General features: G+C 44.4%; 1 protein-coding gene across 1 annotated transcript in view; it reads left to right on the top strand.

Annotated features, from left to right (window-relative positions):
• The first annotated feature begins 1,357 nt into the window (after positions 1-1,357).
• Positions 1,358-14,368, top strand: part of PAH (phenylalanine hydroxylase) — a 38,288-nt gene continuing 25,277 nt past the window's right edge. Inside the window, exons 1-2 of the mRNA XM_072849481.1 lie at positions 1,358-1,399; positions 5,647-5,754. Coding sequence (XP_072705582.1) covers positions 1,358-1,399; positions 5,647-5,754 — 150 coding nt within the window. The remainder of the gene's footprint in view (positions 1,400-5,646; positions 5,755-14,368) is intronic.

A 14,368-nucleotide genomic window follows, 5' to 3' on the forward strand; every position in this document is an offset into this window, starting at 1 on the left:
TGGATTCTAATTCCATGGTCATGGGGTTCAACATGTGTTCGGAGTGAGATCCCTGAAAGTGGCTCCACTCAGTTTCCCTACTATGAGGCTGATCAGATTTAGCAGCTGTTGGATTTTGTAAATACCAATAATTCACGGTAAATCTTTGTTAGTATTCACCAATCTGAGTGTGCACTGGTGCATGCAGTAGAGCTTCTCTCAAGGCTAAAATAACTGTAAAGAGATGATCTCTTTATTCCACAGAATTTAGCTTCATCACAAAAATATAGCAAGATTATCTGCCTTGACATAGCTTGTCTCAGTACAGACTTCATCTTTCCAAATAGCAAGACAGATACTTGACCAGTTCTTTTTTTTTTCACCTGCCCTCCGGTATTGGGCTACAGCTTTCCATTATTCCCTCAATGCCTTTGGTGACTCTTTCTAAACCAAATCTGGGCTTTTTTATATCAAGCCTTTAGGAACCTTTTCTGAAATAATTCATGCCCCGCCACCCCATTCCCCTTGTAGCTCTCCACGGCTGATACTATATACAAGCACACATCTTCTACAGTTCTTCTGCATCCTCCTGCCCTCTAGCTCTGACCTACTCTTCTCTGTTCCTTTTCTTCCTTTACCTTCTTCCCTTTCTCCAGGTCCAAACTCATATCCCAGTGTGAGGTTCATGCAGCTAACCCCTGTCTCATACATCCTTTACACCGGGTTTCTCTCTCTCCAATGTCTGGTGTGTGGAGCGATGTCTCCTGCTCTCTGACCTCTTGGATGCAGCCCAACAGGTTCTACTAAAGGACAAATCCCTCAGCTGCTGTGCTGTGTCACAGCCCTCCCTGGCTCGTGTCTGGCATCCAAAGAGTGGATCCTGGAGAACATCTGATCTCTGGTCACGTGGAGTGAGCCCCAATGGGAAACCCACCTGAGGCTGAACACGCACGCAGTGGTGGGAATGGACTGGAGGAGGCTGAACCGAAGACGATGCATTGACGTGCAAAAATGAAAACTGCATCTGATGTCAATCAGGAGGAGGAAGGCTGTTAATTCAAAGCATGCCGCTTGTCCACATTGGGTACAGATAGAAACAATATGCTGGAGAGCTGCTATGTGCCGGGGTGGGACTCACAGGGGCCAGCCGACGTGGAGTGGCTTGTCCATGTGCCAGGGGTGGGTGGGGGGGGCGTGTAGGGAGAACGCCCCTTTGGCACGGTGTCCGGGGGAGGGAGCTGGGGAAGGGGATGGCTTTGCTTCACTTGCTCCACTTTAAATAACTTTGCACAGAGCTCTGGCCACTGTAGTAAGGTCAGAAGGCTTCACCTGCAGTGGCGAAGGGGCCTCCCTGCGTGGGCATCGCTGCCCCTGCAACATGGACGCACAGCACTGCAAAATGAATGGTGACCCTTTCCAGGTAAGCGATGGGGTCTGTGTGCCCGCTCTTTGCGGGGGGGGGGGCTGTGGCTGCCTCCCTCCCACCCCCCCATGCTTGCAAATCTTGTCCCCCGCTCTCTGAGAGGCAGCGTGACCCAAGATGGGGGGAAACAATGTGCCTGTCTTGATGCTTTGCGGTGCCTGGTTGCCATCATTCTCCCTTTTGGCAGCCAGCGCACTTGTCTGTTGTTAATTGTGGTCACGAAAGTGCAATGAGAATGAAAATGAACATTGCAATAGTATCCTTGCATATATGGCAAACAGAAGAAGCAGCAGAAAAGACCAGCAGCTAATTAGAGGTCTTAAACCTGTGTGATGAAAAGCAAGTTGTCTGTTTCTGTTAAAGGAAAGCAGCTGAAGTTACATGCTCTTTTGGTGGAGCTATTTGTTAAATTTTGGGACTCTGATATCCCTTTTTTTTAATGTTTACTGACTTACTTTGAACCCTTTGCTTTCAAAAATACAGGGAAGTCCTGAAGCCCATGCCTTTCGATTACAGGCACTATAGTTACTGCAGGGGCAAGCAACATAACTTGAGGCCAGCATGCTTAATTATTAAGCATTAAAATATTAAGCATTATTAAAAATTCTGCATGTGTGTCTCCTATGCAATGCTGCTGAAGCCAGAGACAAGCTGTAGAAGACATGGGAAAAAAAAAAGGCTCCAGTTTCTACAAGCCATTTTAAGAGCGGAGAGGCCAAGGAAGCCCGGTTTCCTACTGCTTTGTGTGTGAGGCTGAACTCCCACAATAATTCTCCAGGGTCTCACCTTGCTACTTTCCCAAGTTGTGTAATTGCTTGGTCCCAATGAGATCTGTGGGATCTAAGCATCTAAATGCCTTAAGAAATCTGACTTGGAAACTAGTTCTATCTTCAGAAGTAACTTTAGGAATTTTATTTCCTTTGAAATATTTTTTTTCTGAGTTTTTCCCTACTATTTTGTCTATCTAGTAAGTCTGGAATTTGTGACACAGAGGTGAAATTTTTCTCTCACTGAAACTGCAGGCCAAACTTCCCCTGGCTTTAACAGTGTTGGAATTCACTCTGAAGGGCTTTATCTAACCTGCTCGGAAATGGATTAGAAGGCTGATAGGTCTGTGTTACGGATCTCTAATACTGCCACATGTTCAGGAAGGCAATATGAATCTCTGGGCAAAGTGGTTAACTAAAAATGCAGGTTTGCATTGCACTCAGGTAAACCCCTCCTTGCATCTACACGTCACCTGTCTTTGAGATTGTAGTAGGTCCAGGAATGGATGTTCATTTTGTCAACTGGTTCTAATTTTACTTCTTGAAAAAAAAAGAAGGAGCTGGAAGAAAATTAGAGCTTAATTTACCCCACACTACATTTATAGATCACATATACATGCCATATAGGCAATATTTAAATGACAATGAGGCAATTTGTTCAACTCTTAATCATAATCACAGCAGTAACAGAACAGTAGAACTACCCCAAAGTTGCAATTCCTCTCTATATAACAGGTTGAAAACCACGAAATTAGCATGAGAATTGAGAATGGATAAACTGTGATCAAAAGTTACAACTATGCATAGGTACTACAAAAAGCTCAGCAATAAATGTGCCTGTGTGTATGTTGATGTATATTACCTCCAGTGTATATGTTGATGTGTGTTGCCTCCAGTGTGTATTGATGTATATTGCCTCCATATATATTGATAAGAACTGGGTAGCAGGAAAACAATCATTTTACTCTTCTTTTGCAATGAAAGCTGTCATCTCTGCAGACAGACTCAGGCATGAACTAACGTTTGTACAAAGATCTTCCAGTGAACTGAGTGCATATGCAGATGTGCAAGAAGTTAAGCAAGTATCACACTATTTGCAGGATTAGTGCCTGCTCCTACTGCAATGTGTCCTACTTTTAAGCACCAACATAAGTCAATTTACAAGAGTGGGAAAATGAGTGAGGACAGATTGAAAGTGGCTGATCACAACACATCAAGGCTAGTGACCAATGAGAATCTATCTGGGTTGGAAAGAAGGTTTTTAAGGCATTTTTTGGGTAATCTCATTATATAAAGAGATCAATTAACATCAGAATTACCTTGCAGGACTTGAACCTTGCATTATATCCCCTGCAGCTGTCCAAACCACAAATTCTTCCTTTGTCACACAGATACAAGTCAACCTGCCATAGAAGTTGGTCCTCCCGGCATGCCTTGGCAAGAGTATTTTAAATACGTAACTGCACGGCTTTTAAAACAGTTCCAGTGCACACCATGAAAACCAAATCCTTGGTCCATTGGGTAGACACTGGTGTAGCACAGTTCTATCCTTAAGATCAGTTTTGGTTGTGGTGGGAGAAACCAGAAGGGCAAAGCAATGCATGGACAGAACAGAAGGGCAAATCAGATGATGGTTTTGGTTACACTAACTATCATCAAATTTCCAGACTACTGATGTTTGGCTTGCCTTTTGACAGACTCCTGGCGTTGTTTTCCTTTGTGGTTGCTTCAGGTGTAAATGGGTTTCATTAGCAAGCTGCCACATCACTCCTGACTGTTTTTCCTCTTGGTCCCCACCATGTAAGAGCTGGGACAGCTTCCTGGCTAGGTGAGGACCCAGGAGACACAGAGATGCTGCAGGAAGTGTCACGGATGAACAGGTGACAATCTTGCCTCTGGTGCATAAAACCAGTATTTCTACTACAGTTCTCACTAGAGGTTCCCCAAGAAGGTGGAAAACATATGGATAACCTTTGCAAGCTCTGGAAATAAAGCCAGATAGAAAAATCTGTTGCCAGTTTCTGGCAATGAATTCTCAGGTTAGCAGCAGCCTCAGAGACAGCCTGAAGAATCACAATTATTTACTTTAGAAAAGAAGGCGGTTCCTTGTAACACTGCCTTAGAAAATGTAGTTCCACCAACAGCTTTATGGCTTCAGTGCAGCTGGATTTGATTACTAATTTGTCTGCTACAAAGACTGTCTTTTCTAAGGACAATATTTGGGAACTGAGACTCTTTATACTCCGATTTATATGTTAAATTAAGCAACAGGTATAATGAGGACAGTCTCTGACTGAAAATACAGACCTTCATAAAGAAAAATTGAATGGATACCTTGAGCCAAGTTTTGGCTCAGGACTTGTTACCTCAGTATCTGTCTGTGTTGCGGATATCTGGTGTGATCTTTGAAATACCAACCAGGGGCAATTTGCCCAAGGCCAGTAGATGTTAAAAAAAACCCCAGCAAATAAGGCATTAATGTGACTTCCAAAAGTTTGTGATGGTTGTGTATCAAATTTACTCTGACATCAGACAAATTAAGCTATTCTGGAAATCTCAGCAGTCACTTACCTGCCATGTCAGCTACCCAGATAATTTTGAAAATCTGGCCCCACTCCAGGACTCAGTTTCCTTTTTCCGAAGTGGTGAAATAGCTCTTCTCTACTTAAAAGGGGTTTTGTGGAGAGAAACACATGTACTGAGACATACTAAGACATTCTGGTAATGAGAACCATGAAAATAATTGAAATAAACATTCTCCTTGCTTGGGCATACTGGAAATGGCCTTTTAGAATTTGCAGAGCAGAAAATCAATAAAAGAAAGGGAACAAACATAAATGAAAACACATCTTGCCTTGAGTCTTTACTCACTGTGGGATTTAGGGAAGATCTAAATGTTTGCTCCAATATTTTTCCTCCTTTTTTTTGCTTGTTGTTGTTATTTTGTTTTTAAAACAACTTCCATATCCCTCTTGTGAATACCTCCTCTCCTGAAGCTACCTGGAAGGTAGAAGCAGAACTGAAGGGAAACATAGATCATGGCCTGCATCTTTGCACAGAGCTCACCTACATTGCTCTGCTTAATCATGAGTGTTAAAGAAAAGAAAGCCTGAAGGAAGGTCTTTGCACTGTAGCTGAAACCAAAGTGCAGTAATGTTTCCAGTCATCCCTGAGCTTGATACACTTGAGAGGTGAAGCAAGACAGAGGTGATACTTGGGTATTTTCATGTCCTTTTTGACTACCTTGCTCCCACATGAGCCCTAGTTTGAGAGACAGGATTTTTGTCTGTACCATCATAAATCAGAGCAGCCCCAGAGCTGCTCTACTGGCAGCAACAGTGGCCTTGATTCCCGCTTAAAGCAACTTTATACCCTCTTTACATTGCTGATGCCATGCAAAAAGGGAAATGGAGCAAAGCAAAACTGACTTCTAGGGTGAATGTACTTTTTTTGTTTGTTTGTTTTCTTTTCTTTCAGGAATCTATGTACATTGAAGAGTCCTCAAATAAAAATGGTGTGATTTCGTTGATTTTCTCTCTGAAAGAAGAAGTTGGGGCATTGGCTAAAGTTCTGCGCACATTTGAGGTAAATATTTCCCTTCAAGAGACCTGATCAGGTCTTTACATTTTTGCATTGCAACAACATTTGCTCAGGGTATTTGTGATCATGTTTGTAATTCCATTTCATTGCCATAATGGGGGAAACCACCATGTGTTTCTTTTCTGGAGTTAAAATCACTTAAAGTTCTGGAGCAGAAGTGGCCTTTTTAGGTTAAAATTTGACTTCAAACTTTTAAATTAAAACCTCTACTTTTAACAGATATGAGGGTGGAAAAAACACATTTTCTCAATTTAAGAAGTAGATATTCCATTGTAACTGCTTGAGTAAGAGGTAGAAGTGAATTGGGCCATAACCAGAGATTGACATCTGAGTATGTATATGTATATGTATATGTATATTTATATTTATAGAAAGGCAAATATAACCTGAATGTGAGCTGTATGACTCATAGTGCACATGTTGCATGAAGTGTTTCTACTGGGGGCAGCTACTGTCCTCTTAGCCCTTGTTTACCTCAGTAAATCTGATATAAATAAGGCCACCATCTCCCACTGTTGGTACTTCTACGGAGAGGGTAGACGGTACCTACAAAACAGCATAAAAATGGCAGCATTTTGCACTTTGTTCACTCCAAAGGAACTCAGCAGCTTGTACTGACTGATTTGGAAAGCTTTTGGGGAAACAAGGAGCCATTTACCTTTCAGGACATTGTGTGCCTATTTATTCTTCCATAAATATTTCCCAGATGTCATGGATGCCTTTTAAAAAGCATAAAATCCTTGCAATTCAGGATGGCTGTGTTGCAACACACACATCTGTGTACTCTGTGCTCCCAAGCAAATACACTCTGTTATATTGGTTTTGTGCCTTTTTTTTTTTTAAGACCATCATTCTGTAATGGTTGTGCTTGAAAGCAGCTTCCTGTAGGACACTGTAAAAAGTTGTGGCCTGCATACTTTCCATTTGTAAACTGAATTGATTAGGGAATGAAAGGTTTGTGTGGTATTTGTACAAATGAAAAATAATTATGAGTTATAGGACATATTTGATTCATTAAGATGAAGGGAAATTCATACCAAGGAGAGCAGAGCTGGTCTAAATCTGTGAATTGACCATTGTAATACAGTCCTGCAAAATGTCCGTATATCAGCGGTGTGCATGTCTGTAGGTGAACTAAGGAGGCCTGTTGATATTCTCTTGTTAAATGCATTGCTGTCTACTAACCAAATTGCTATCAGCCTTAAAGGAAAATCTGCAGGGCAGCTAGTATAGGAAGGAGAGAAGTAGCCACTCCTTGCATATCACTCTTCTTGCCCCAAAGCAGGTACCTAGACTAGACCAGCTGAATCATGGTTTTCCCAAGTGACCCTGACAGCAACCGAGGGGATGGGGCTCAGCTAAAGATGTCTGCACTGTGGTGGTTTCCCATCCCAATGAGGCTGATTCTTTCTGTGCAAACTTGCAGCCTCCCCCAGCACCAAGGTTTGACGAGAGACCGGGCATAGGAGCTCTTATGCCAGTTTTGCATGCTGCTGGCAATGTAGTAGGGCTGGAGGGAAGGGATTTAATGGTACAAGCCTGACCTGTAGCTTCAGCTCCTCAGGGCTGTCATTAATGAATTCGTAAGCACTGGGGTGTGTAAACCAGAGCAGCCCTTGGGCTGTTCTAGCTCAAAGCGAAGGACCTCGCCCTGTGTACAGCTGCCTAAGACTCATGGACATGCACGGCTGAGACAACCTCCACCCTTTCCCACCGAGGCCATAATCATGGTGCCTCAGAGACACACACTTTGTGCTCAGTGACATCTGCAGCAGGGATGGGGAAGATGGTGATACATAGGTGAAGGGTGGGGACAAGGAGGAAGACCTTGAGAGTTTTTTTTCGTCTTGTACCCCTTCCCTGCTTGATAAAATCAACTGTGAGATGCAGGTTAGCTACAGGAGTTGGTCCAGACCCTCTGTTGGTGGGCAGGGAGACCCCCTTGCCTTGTCCCCAGGGTTTCTGTCACTGGCTCAGTGCTGGCCTGGGGAAACACAGCAGGTTTGTCTCAGACAGGTGGCACAGGGTGGAGATGTGGGGATGGCTGCTCTGGCTGTCACTGCCTCACACAACCACATGAAGTAGGAAAAAGGAAAACACAAAAGCCACAAAATATGATCAGACTGTTCCCCAGAGCAGACGTAGCGCTGCAGCTGCTGGCCCCCGCAGAGGGCCAGACCTTGTGCGGCCGCTCATGCTGATGGCCATGCGTGCCACATTCGGAGCCCCTCTGATCCTTGCTGAGGCTGGGAGTTGCCCAGGCTGCCGGGGTCTCTCTGGGCACTTGCGCGTGGGAACGCAGGCGGAGAGCACAGCTCAACCCTCTCCGCCTCGCAGCTTGCGCCTGGAAGTGATTAAAGGACAGTGGCTGGCTTTGAGGATTTTGCCTCTTCTCTAGCCAATCTGTAAAATTACTCTGGGACATGGAGAGGGGAGGAGGAGGATTATGAGAGCTGTAAATATGAAAGTCTTGAAAACAAATCCTCTCTCAAGACAGGGAAGAAAGCATGGAAGCAAGATCCAGACTGAGACACAGGGAACTGAGGGGATACCTAAAGAAAGGAGAGATCTTGTGGTGCCACCAGCACCCAGGCTGCCTTTCTGTAAAGGAGGTGTCTGTGTGGACCTTGGGAGGTTCATCCTCTCACTGGTTTAAGAGCTGGAGAAAAAAATTTCTGTTACTTTGGGAGGGCTGTTCAGTCACTCTTGTGTCCCTGCCCAGGATGCAGGAGCAGCTCCTCACTCCCAGGTTCACATCCTCCCCATGTCCTACTTCTGTGCTGGGGTGAAACTTGGCCAGGCATTAGCCCCCACCACAGCTTGATCTCCATGGGGAGCAAGAGCCCAAAGGGAGCTGTGCTGTGCTCCAGCCTGGCCATCCACCTGGGTAACAGGAGGTCCAGGGCTGATGGCAAATCAAGCACCACAGCTGCTCCCCAGTCCAGACATAACCTGTACTTACCCAAGAGGCAAACCTCCCAGGGAAGGAAGTAGTGTCCAAACACGGCCCGGATGAACTAGGTAAGCCCCCATTGTGGGCCAGGATGGACTGAAGGTAGGGGAGCCTCGTATCCAGGTAGGTGAAGGCACAAGGCCAGTGGCTACAGAGAGAGCATTGATGGCACAGAATTATATCCTGTAACTGAGACACCAGGCTTAAGAGAATTTCAATGTGTTTTGGGGAGACTTTAATGTTCATCCTACTCAAATATCCCTCAGGGTTGCTCATGCAGTTGACAGAGTGCTGCATGTTCTCACATTTATTTTTTTGCTCAAAGACCCAAACTCTTGTTTTCTGTTCAGATCCCAGTTGCACACAAGTATGTGGCTACAGAGACAACTGTTGTTTTTCCTATGTAGCTTGAAGGCTTTTTTCTGAGGAATCTCCTCTATGTACTCAGCTCCTTATGTCTGCTGGCTTTGTGTCCAGAATGTACTTGATTATATCCACTTTTTTCTTATGTTTACTCTTGATTCATATTCTCTCTAATGCGAGAGAGAATATGGGCCAATGCACAATGTCCAAAAAGCAAGCAGTCTGTATTGAAGAAGGGCTGGACCCTCTGAATGGCAGGCACATATTTAAAGAAAGATTATATGGCTTTTTAAGCTGAAAGCATTTCTGTCTTTAAAAGCAAACCCAGACCATGTCTATGGAAGGGTTCAACATCCACTTTGGGTGGGAGGAAAGTCCTTTCCCAGTCTCACACACAAAAGTAAGCAGCACTCAGGAAGACACACACCCCCCCCCCCCCCCCCCCCCCCCCGACCTCAGCAGGCTCCTAAGCTCTTCTGACCCCTGGCTCTTGTCTCCCCTCTGTTTTGCAAATCCTTGCCTGGCTGCATGAATGTGCTCCTCCTGAACTGCTCTGTACCCAGGGTCCCCTATGCCAATGTTGACAGTAGAGTCCCTGCAGTCCCTTCTCCACCTTCCCTGTGGAGACGCAGTGTCCACAGGGCCAGACTCGCCCTCTGACATGTGTTGTCATGTAACAGCAGCTCAATCATACCCAGCAATAAGCAGATTGTTAAAACTGAATACTTTTCTTCCACACTAGCTGCTCTGTGTGTATATTGGGATGAAGTAAAGATTCACTTTCTGCTTATCAAACCCAATTATTTTGCACTTGAAAAGCCTATTTGTCCATAATCTTTATCTGTCCTAGTGCACATACAACTTCCTTATGGGTTCTGCTTCGGTAACACCCCTGTCCTCATTGCAGGTTTGAGGGTGGTCATAGAGACAGCATAAACCCACCAGCAGAGTCTTTTCACCAACTTCATTTTAGTAGGACCCGCTGTATACTAAGGCACTGCTTGGTGCAGCCATATGCTGTTTATTTGTCTCATGCTGTTACAGAAGATGATAGCTAGGAAGCCAAAACTCAAATAAATACCTTAGTCTGAAACAGAACATCACACATAAGCAAGCATCATGCTTAAAATCAGGAAGACAGAATAGTTATTGTGGAGTTATGTTTCTTTTTTGATTCACTGAACAAATCGAAAAGTTATAGCATATAAGTCCAGGTCAGAAAAAGACAGAAATCTTCCAGGTTTCAAAACTGAAAAAGCAAAGCAGAGCATTTTGGGCTAAACCAAATGTTACACTTGATGGGAATGTTTATTTTTCTCTGTAGTGATAAAAGCCTATTGAAATTGAGATCATTTTTTTAGACAACAACAAAGTCCATTCTGAAAGAAAAAAGTGAAGAAAAAAAAAGTTGTCCCCTCTCAAAGACTGGCATTTCCAAAGTTAAATTAATAATTAAAAAATATCAGAACTAAACATTTCAATATGCAAAAAGGATTGCCCTCAGTTTTAATTGAAATTTTTCCACATGAATTTGTGAATACATTAATCTCCTCCAAAGTTCTTTTCCTGATGGATTTACAGGTAGTAGAAGACATGTCAGCTGTAGTATGTGGCAAACATTGGGTTGGAATATATTACAAGTTTGCTTAACCCATTCTCAGAGAGGAGCTTTCCATCTTCACTAACGTCACCTTCCCAAATACAGAGCAGGACTTCAGTACAAGGTCCAGCTGTCAATGGTGTTACTTACAGTGGGTAGGGCTTTAGCTCAAAAGCAGCCCCATTGATTTGCACCGAGTAGTGCTCCTGCTCCCAGAGTAAGTTACTGCTCCGTGGGAGGACTGGATGAGAATAACGGGCTGCACCAAATGAGACGCTGTGCTTTCAGAGCCAGTAAAGGTGATTGTGCTCTTTTTCTGTTTAGGAGCTTACTTTATTCAACAGAAAGTCCAAAGTGACTGTTATCTCTTTGTCCCTTGGGAAGGTATTGGCTCTGCAGTGTTTTGGGTTGTTTCCAAATCAGGAGAAGCGAGCAGTCACTTTGGCCAGGGGGTGTGTTGGAGGTGTCTGCAGTGATAGGTGAACAGGCCAGGCATGCCTCTCCCAAGAGACTTGTTTTCTTCATCACAGTATGCATATGCACAGCTACATTTTATTACATCTGAAGTCACTGCTCCAAATCTGTGTCCTTAGTTTGAGCTTTCCTCTTTCCAGGGCCAGGAGAGCAAGACTCCTTGATCTAGTAAACCAACATGAGTTTAAAGAGAGGAGTGCCGTCTTGCTAGGTGCTTGTGCAGTGCCACATGCTGTCACATATGCTTTTTGGTTTGTCCTGCTCTATGTGTTTTGTGGCTAGATTGTGCTGAACACCTCATACCAAACTTTAGGGTTGGAGCAGAAGTGTCGAGTGATGGACACCAGGGGCTGCTCCACAGCTGGCTGCCCTTTGGAGCAGTTTGCTGGCATGGGCCAGCTCTGGGTCCCTTTGCCTCCATGAGCTTGGCGTCCGAGGAAAACCCTAGCAGATGTGAAGGAGAAGATGGGGAAGCACTGTCTTCAGCTGAGAAGCAGACCCTTGGACAGTAAAGCTGAGCCAGACGGCTGCCTTTGCCTCCACTTTGGGAAACCATGGCTGAAGGCATCGCTGTAACTTCCTAACTCCCCTGATCTCCTGTGAAAATTAGGCACTGAGTTTCTACTTGTGCTTCTGAAATTGTCCACCTTCAGGAAGCCCTGAACTAGCCCATGACAAGCATTAAAAGAACATGTCACTTTTTTTTGTATCAGGAAAGTGCAAGTAAATCCTTGTTTTGGGAGATTTAACCCAAGTTCTCACTGAATGTTGATTAGCGGCATCGTAAGTGCTGTCGACGGTTCTTCATCTGGTAACAATGTGGGGTCTCCTGATGAAGCCAAACTTACTTAATGACAACAGTCAAGAAAACAAGCTGCAGATGGATTTCACAGCTGTACTTAGTTTTAGCAACCATATACAGGAGCATTTAGTTATGCGTAAACAGAAGGACATATGAACGCCATGGGAAGCAGCAGCCCATAACATTTCCAGAAAGTATCCATCCCCACTGAAAGCTTCCCCATGAAGCTATGAAAACACAACTTTTCTTTTCCAATGATCAGGCCATTAAACTCTCTGTGGGTGGGACTAAATTCTCTTGGTGATGACCTCTGCAAGACTGCCGATGTAGTGTAACACCAGGCTGGTTTGATCCCGCTAGTGTGGGGCAGCTGCAGTGTCGGAGACACTCAGTTGTGGTGGCATAACTGGAATAACCTAGAGAAGGGGCTGGAGCTGCTTCATGGCCTCTGAGAGGGAGCTAAGGCTGAGATCCAGCACTGTGGGGTAAGGCAGGCAGGGAGATAGGCAATCTCCCCCTGTGTCCACCATTGCCTCTGGTGTAAATTGGTGTCTGTATCGCTAACCCCTGTCATTCAAAAATCATGACTTACACAGAATGGACGTAGTTCTAACTTTATTTTTGAGCTCTGAAAATGTCTTGACACTTCTTTGATGGGGAGTGATAGAGATACAGTTAACTTGGATATTCAAATAATGAAGGCTGACATCTTTCACCCCCCAGCAGTGGAGGTTTTAAGAAAAAAAAGCAAGAAATTTGGAGTGACTTCTGCTAACTTCAAGGGATCTGGCAATACATTACCCCTGTGATCTCCATTAAGTGTTACACCTAATGCTACCCTCAGTCCTCAAGACAAAATCTGTTCTGAATTATTAATACTTACTAAAAAGTATGTTAGAAATGGCCTAGTACACTGCTTTGAAATAAATGCAAGGTGAACAGCTACCCCCACCTCTACCAACACAGAAGCACTGCAACAGGTACGTAGTTGTATGATAGGATGTGTCCATGTAGGAGAGACTCAAACTCTATGCTGGTCGTAAACCTGAGGAGAAGTAGGGAAGCACCAACCTGCTGCAAGGTCTTTGCAGCTGCAATGAATGGTGGGGCAAATTCAGCAAAGGCACATCTAGTCTCAAGCCATGGGCTCATCTGATTCCTACCAGCTCTAAAATAGGAAACGCAGAAGAGACCAATGTTAATAGTTCAGGTGTGAATCCCGCCTCAAACATGTGACAGCCCAGATGTTCCAAAAACAGTTGGGTTAGGAATTAGGTTCCATCAACAAAAAATAGCTCAGAAATTATGAAGTCCCATAAAATAAATACAGAATTTTTATTAGCTGCCTTTTGAGGGCATACAATGTCAAGATTTCAAGCTCTACTAAAAAACAGAGAGATTGAAAACTGCTTAAAATTAACAACTAAACCAAAAAATGCCCCCCTTCTCCTTTCTCAGGTAACCATTTGTCTCCAGAAGTTGGAGCTTTAAATAAAGCATCAACTACTGTGACAAACCTGGCGCATTTGCAAGATTTGGCAATACTGAGGATACAAAAAGTTTTGAACAATGTGAAACTATGAAGATTAAACACTAGATGGAGTAGTTGGACTAGAATGAAATTGAGATTTGTAAAGCAACTCTAATAACAGAGCCATTGTAAATATTTTGAAATCGGGGGCTTAGTAGCAAGGCACAGTGTATGACAGCATATTTCTACAGGAGCGCCAGTTCAGGGAGTTGGATGTATGCTGCTGAATTCTTGCTTTGAAAACAGTGACCAGAAGGGTTCTCCCTTCAGCTTCTCTGCCGTGAGGTCCTGAAGCCTTCACACAAGGAGGTAACAGGTTGGCTCTGCACATTGCTGAGCTGCAGGCACCCCTCAAATAAACAGCAAACCAGCTTCACACTCTGGGGGAAGCTGTTTTGCTTATCCCAGGTGTAAGAAAGGAGGTGACTCTCTCCATGAGCTCCTTCCTCCCTGTCTTCTTTTTTTTTAACTTTTTCCCACTCTCTTAGGTTGTGGCAATACTCTGGGAGGCATTGATGCTCCCACTGCCTTCAGCATGCCTTGTGCCCATCCCGCAGCTGGTCTCTTCATTCCCAAACCCTGCATCATTCCCGCCATTTTGTGGGCACCTCTGTTTGTGCAGCTGCTCACTGAGTCAGGTTGGAGAGCTGGTACAGTGGAAAAGTCACCTGGCCAAAAAAAAAAAAGATACAGTTGAGGTACCTGTGTGATCTCTCAAACAGCTCTGCTATCTCCAGGGGAGGGATGCTGAGGCAGGGATGAACATTTGTGGGTAGGGGAGGAAAGCAGGGGACAATGGCCACTGGAGATGTCCATGTTACCACAGCCTCTGCAAGACATAGAAAGCCCAAGCAGGGTCCGGGACCTCATTCCTCT

The sequence above is a fragment of the Ciconia boyciana genome, chromosome 1 (genome assembly GCF_034638445.1).
Source record: "Ciconia boyciana chromosome 1, ASM3463844v1, whole genome shotgun sequence".
Taxonomy (NCBI): domain Eukaryota; kingdom Metazoa; phylum Chordata; class Aves; order Ciconiiformes; family Ciconiidae; genus Ciconia; species Ciconia boyciana.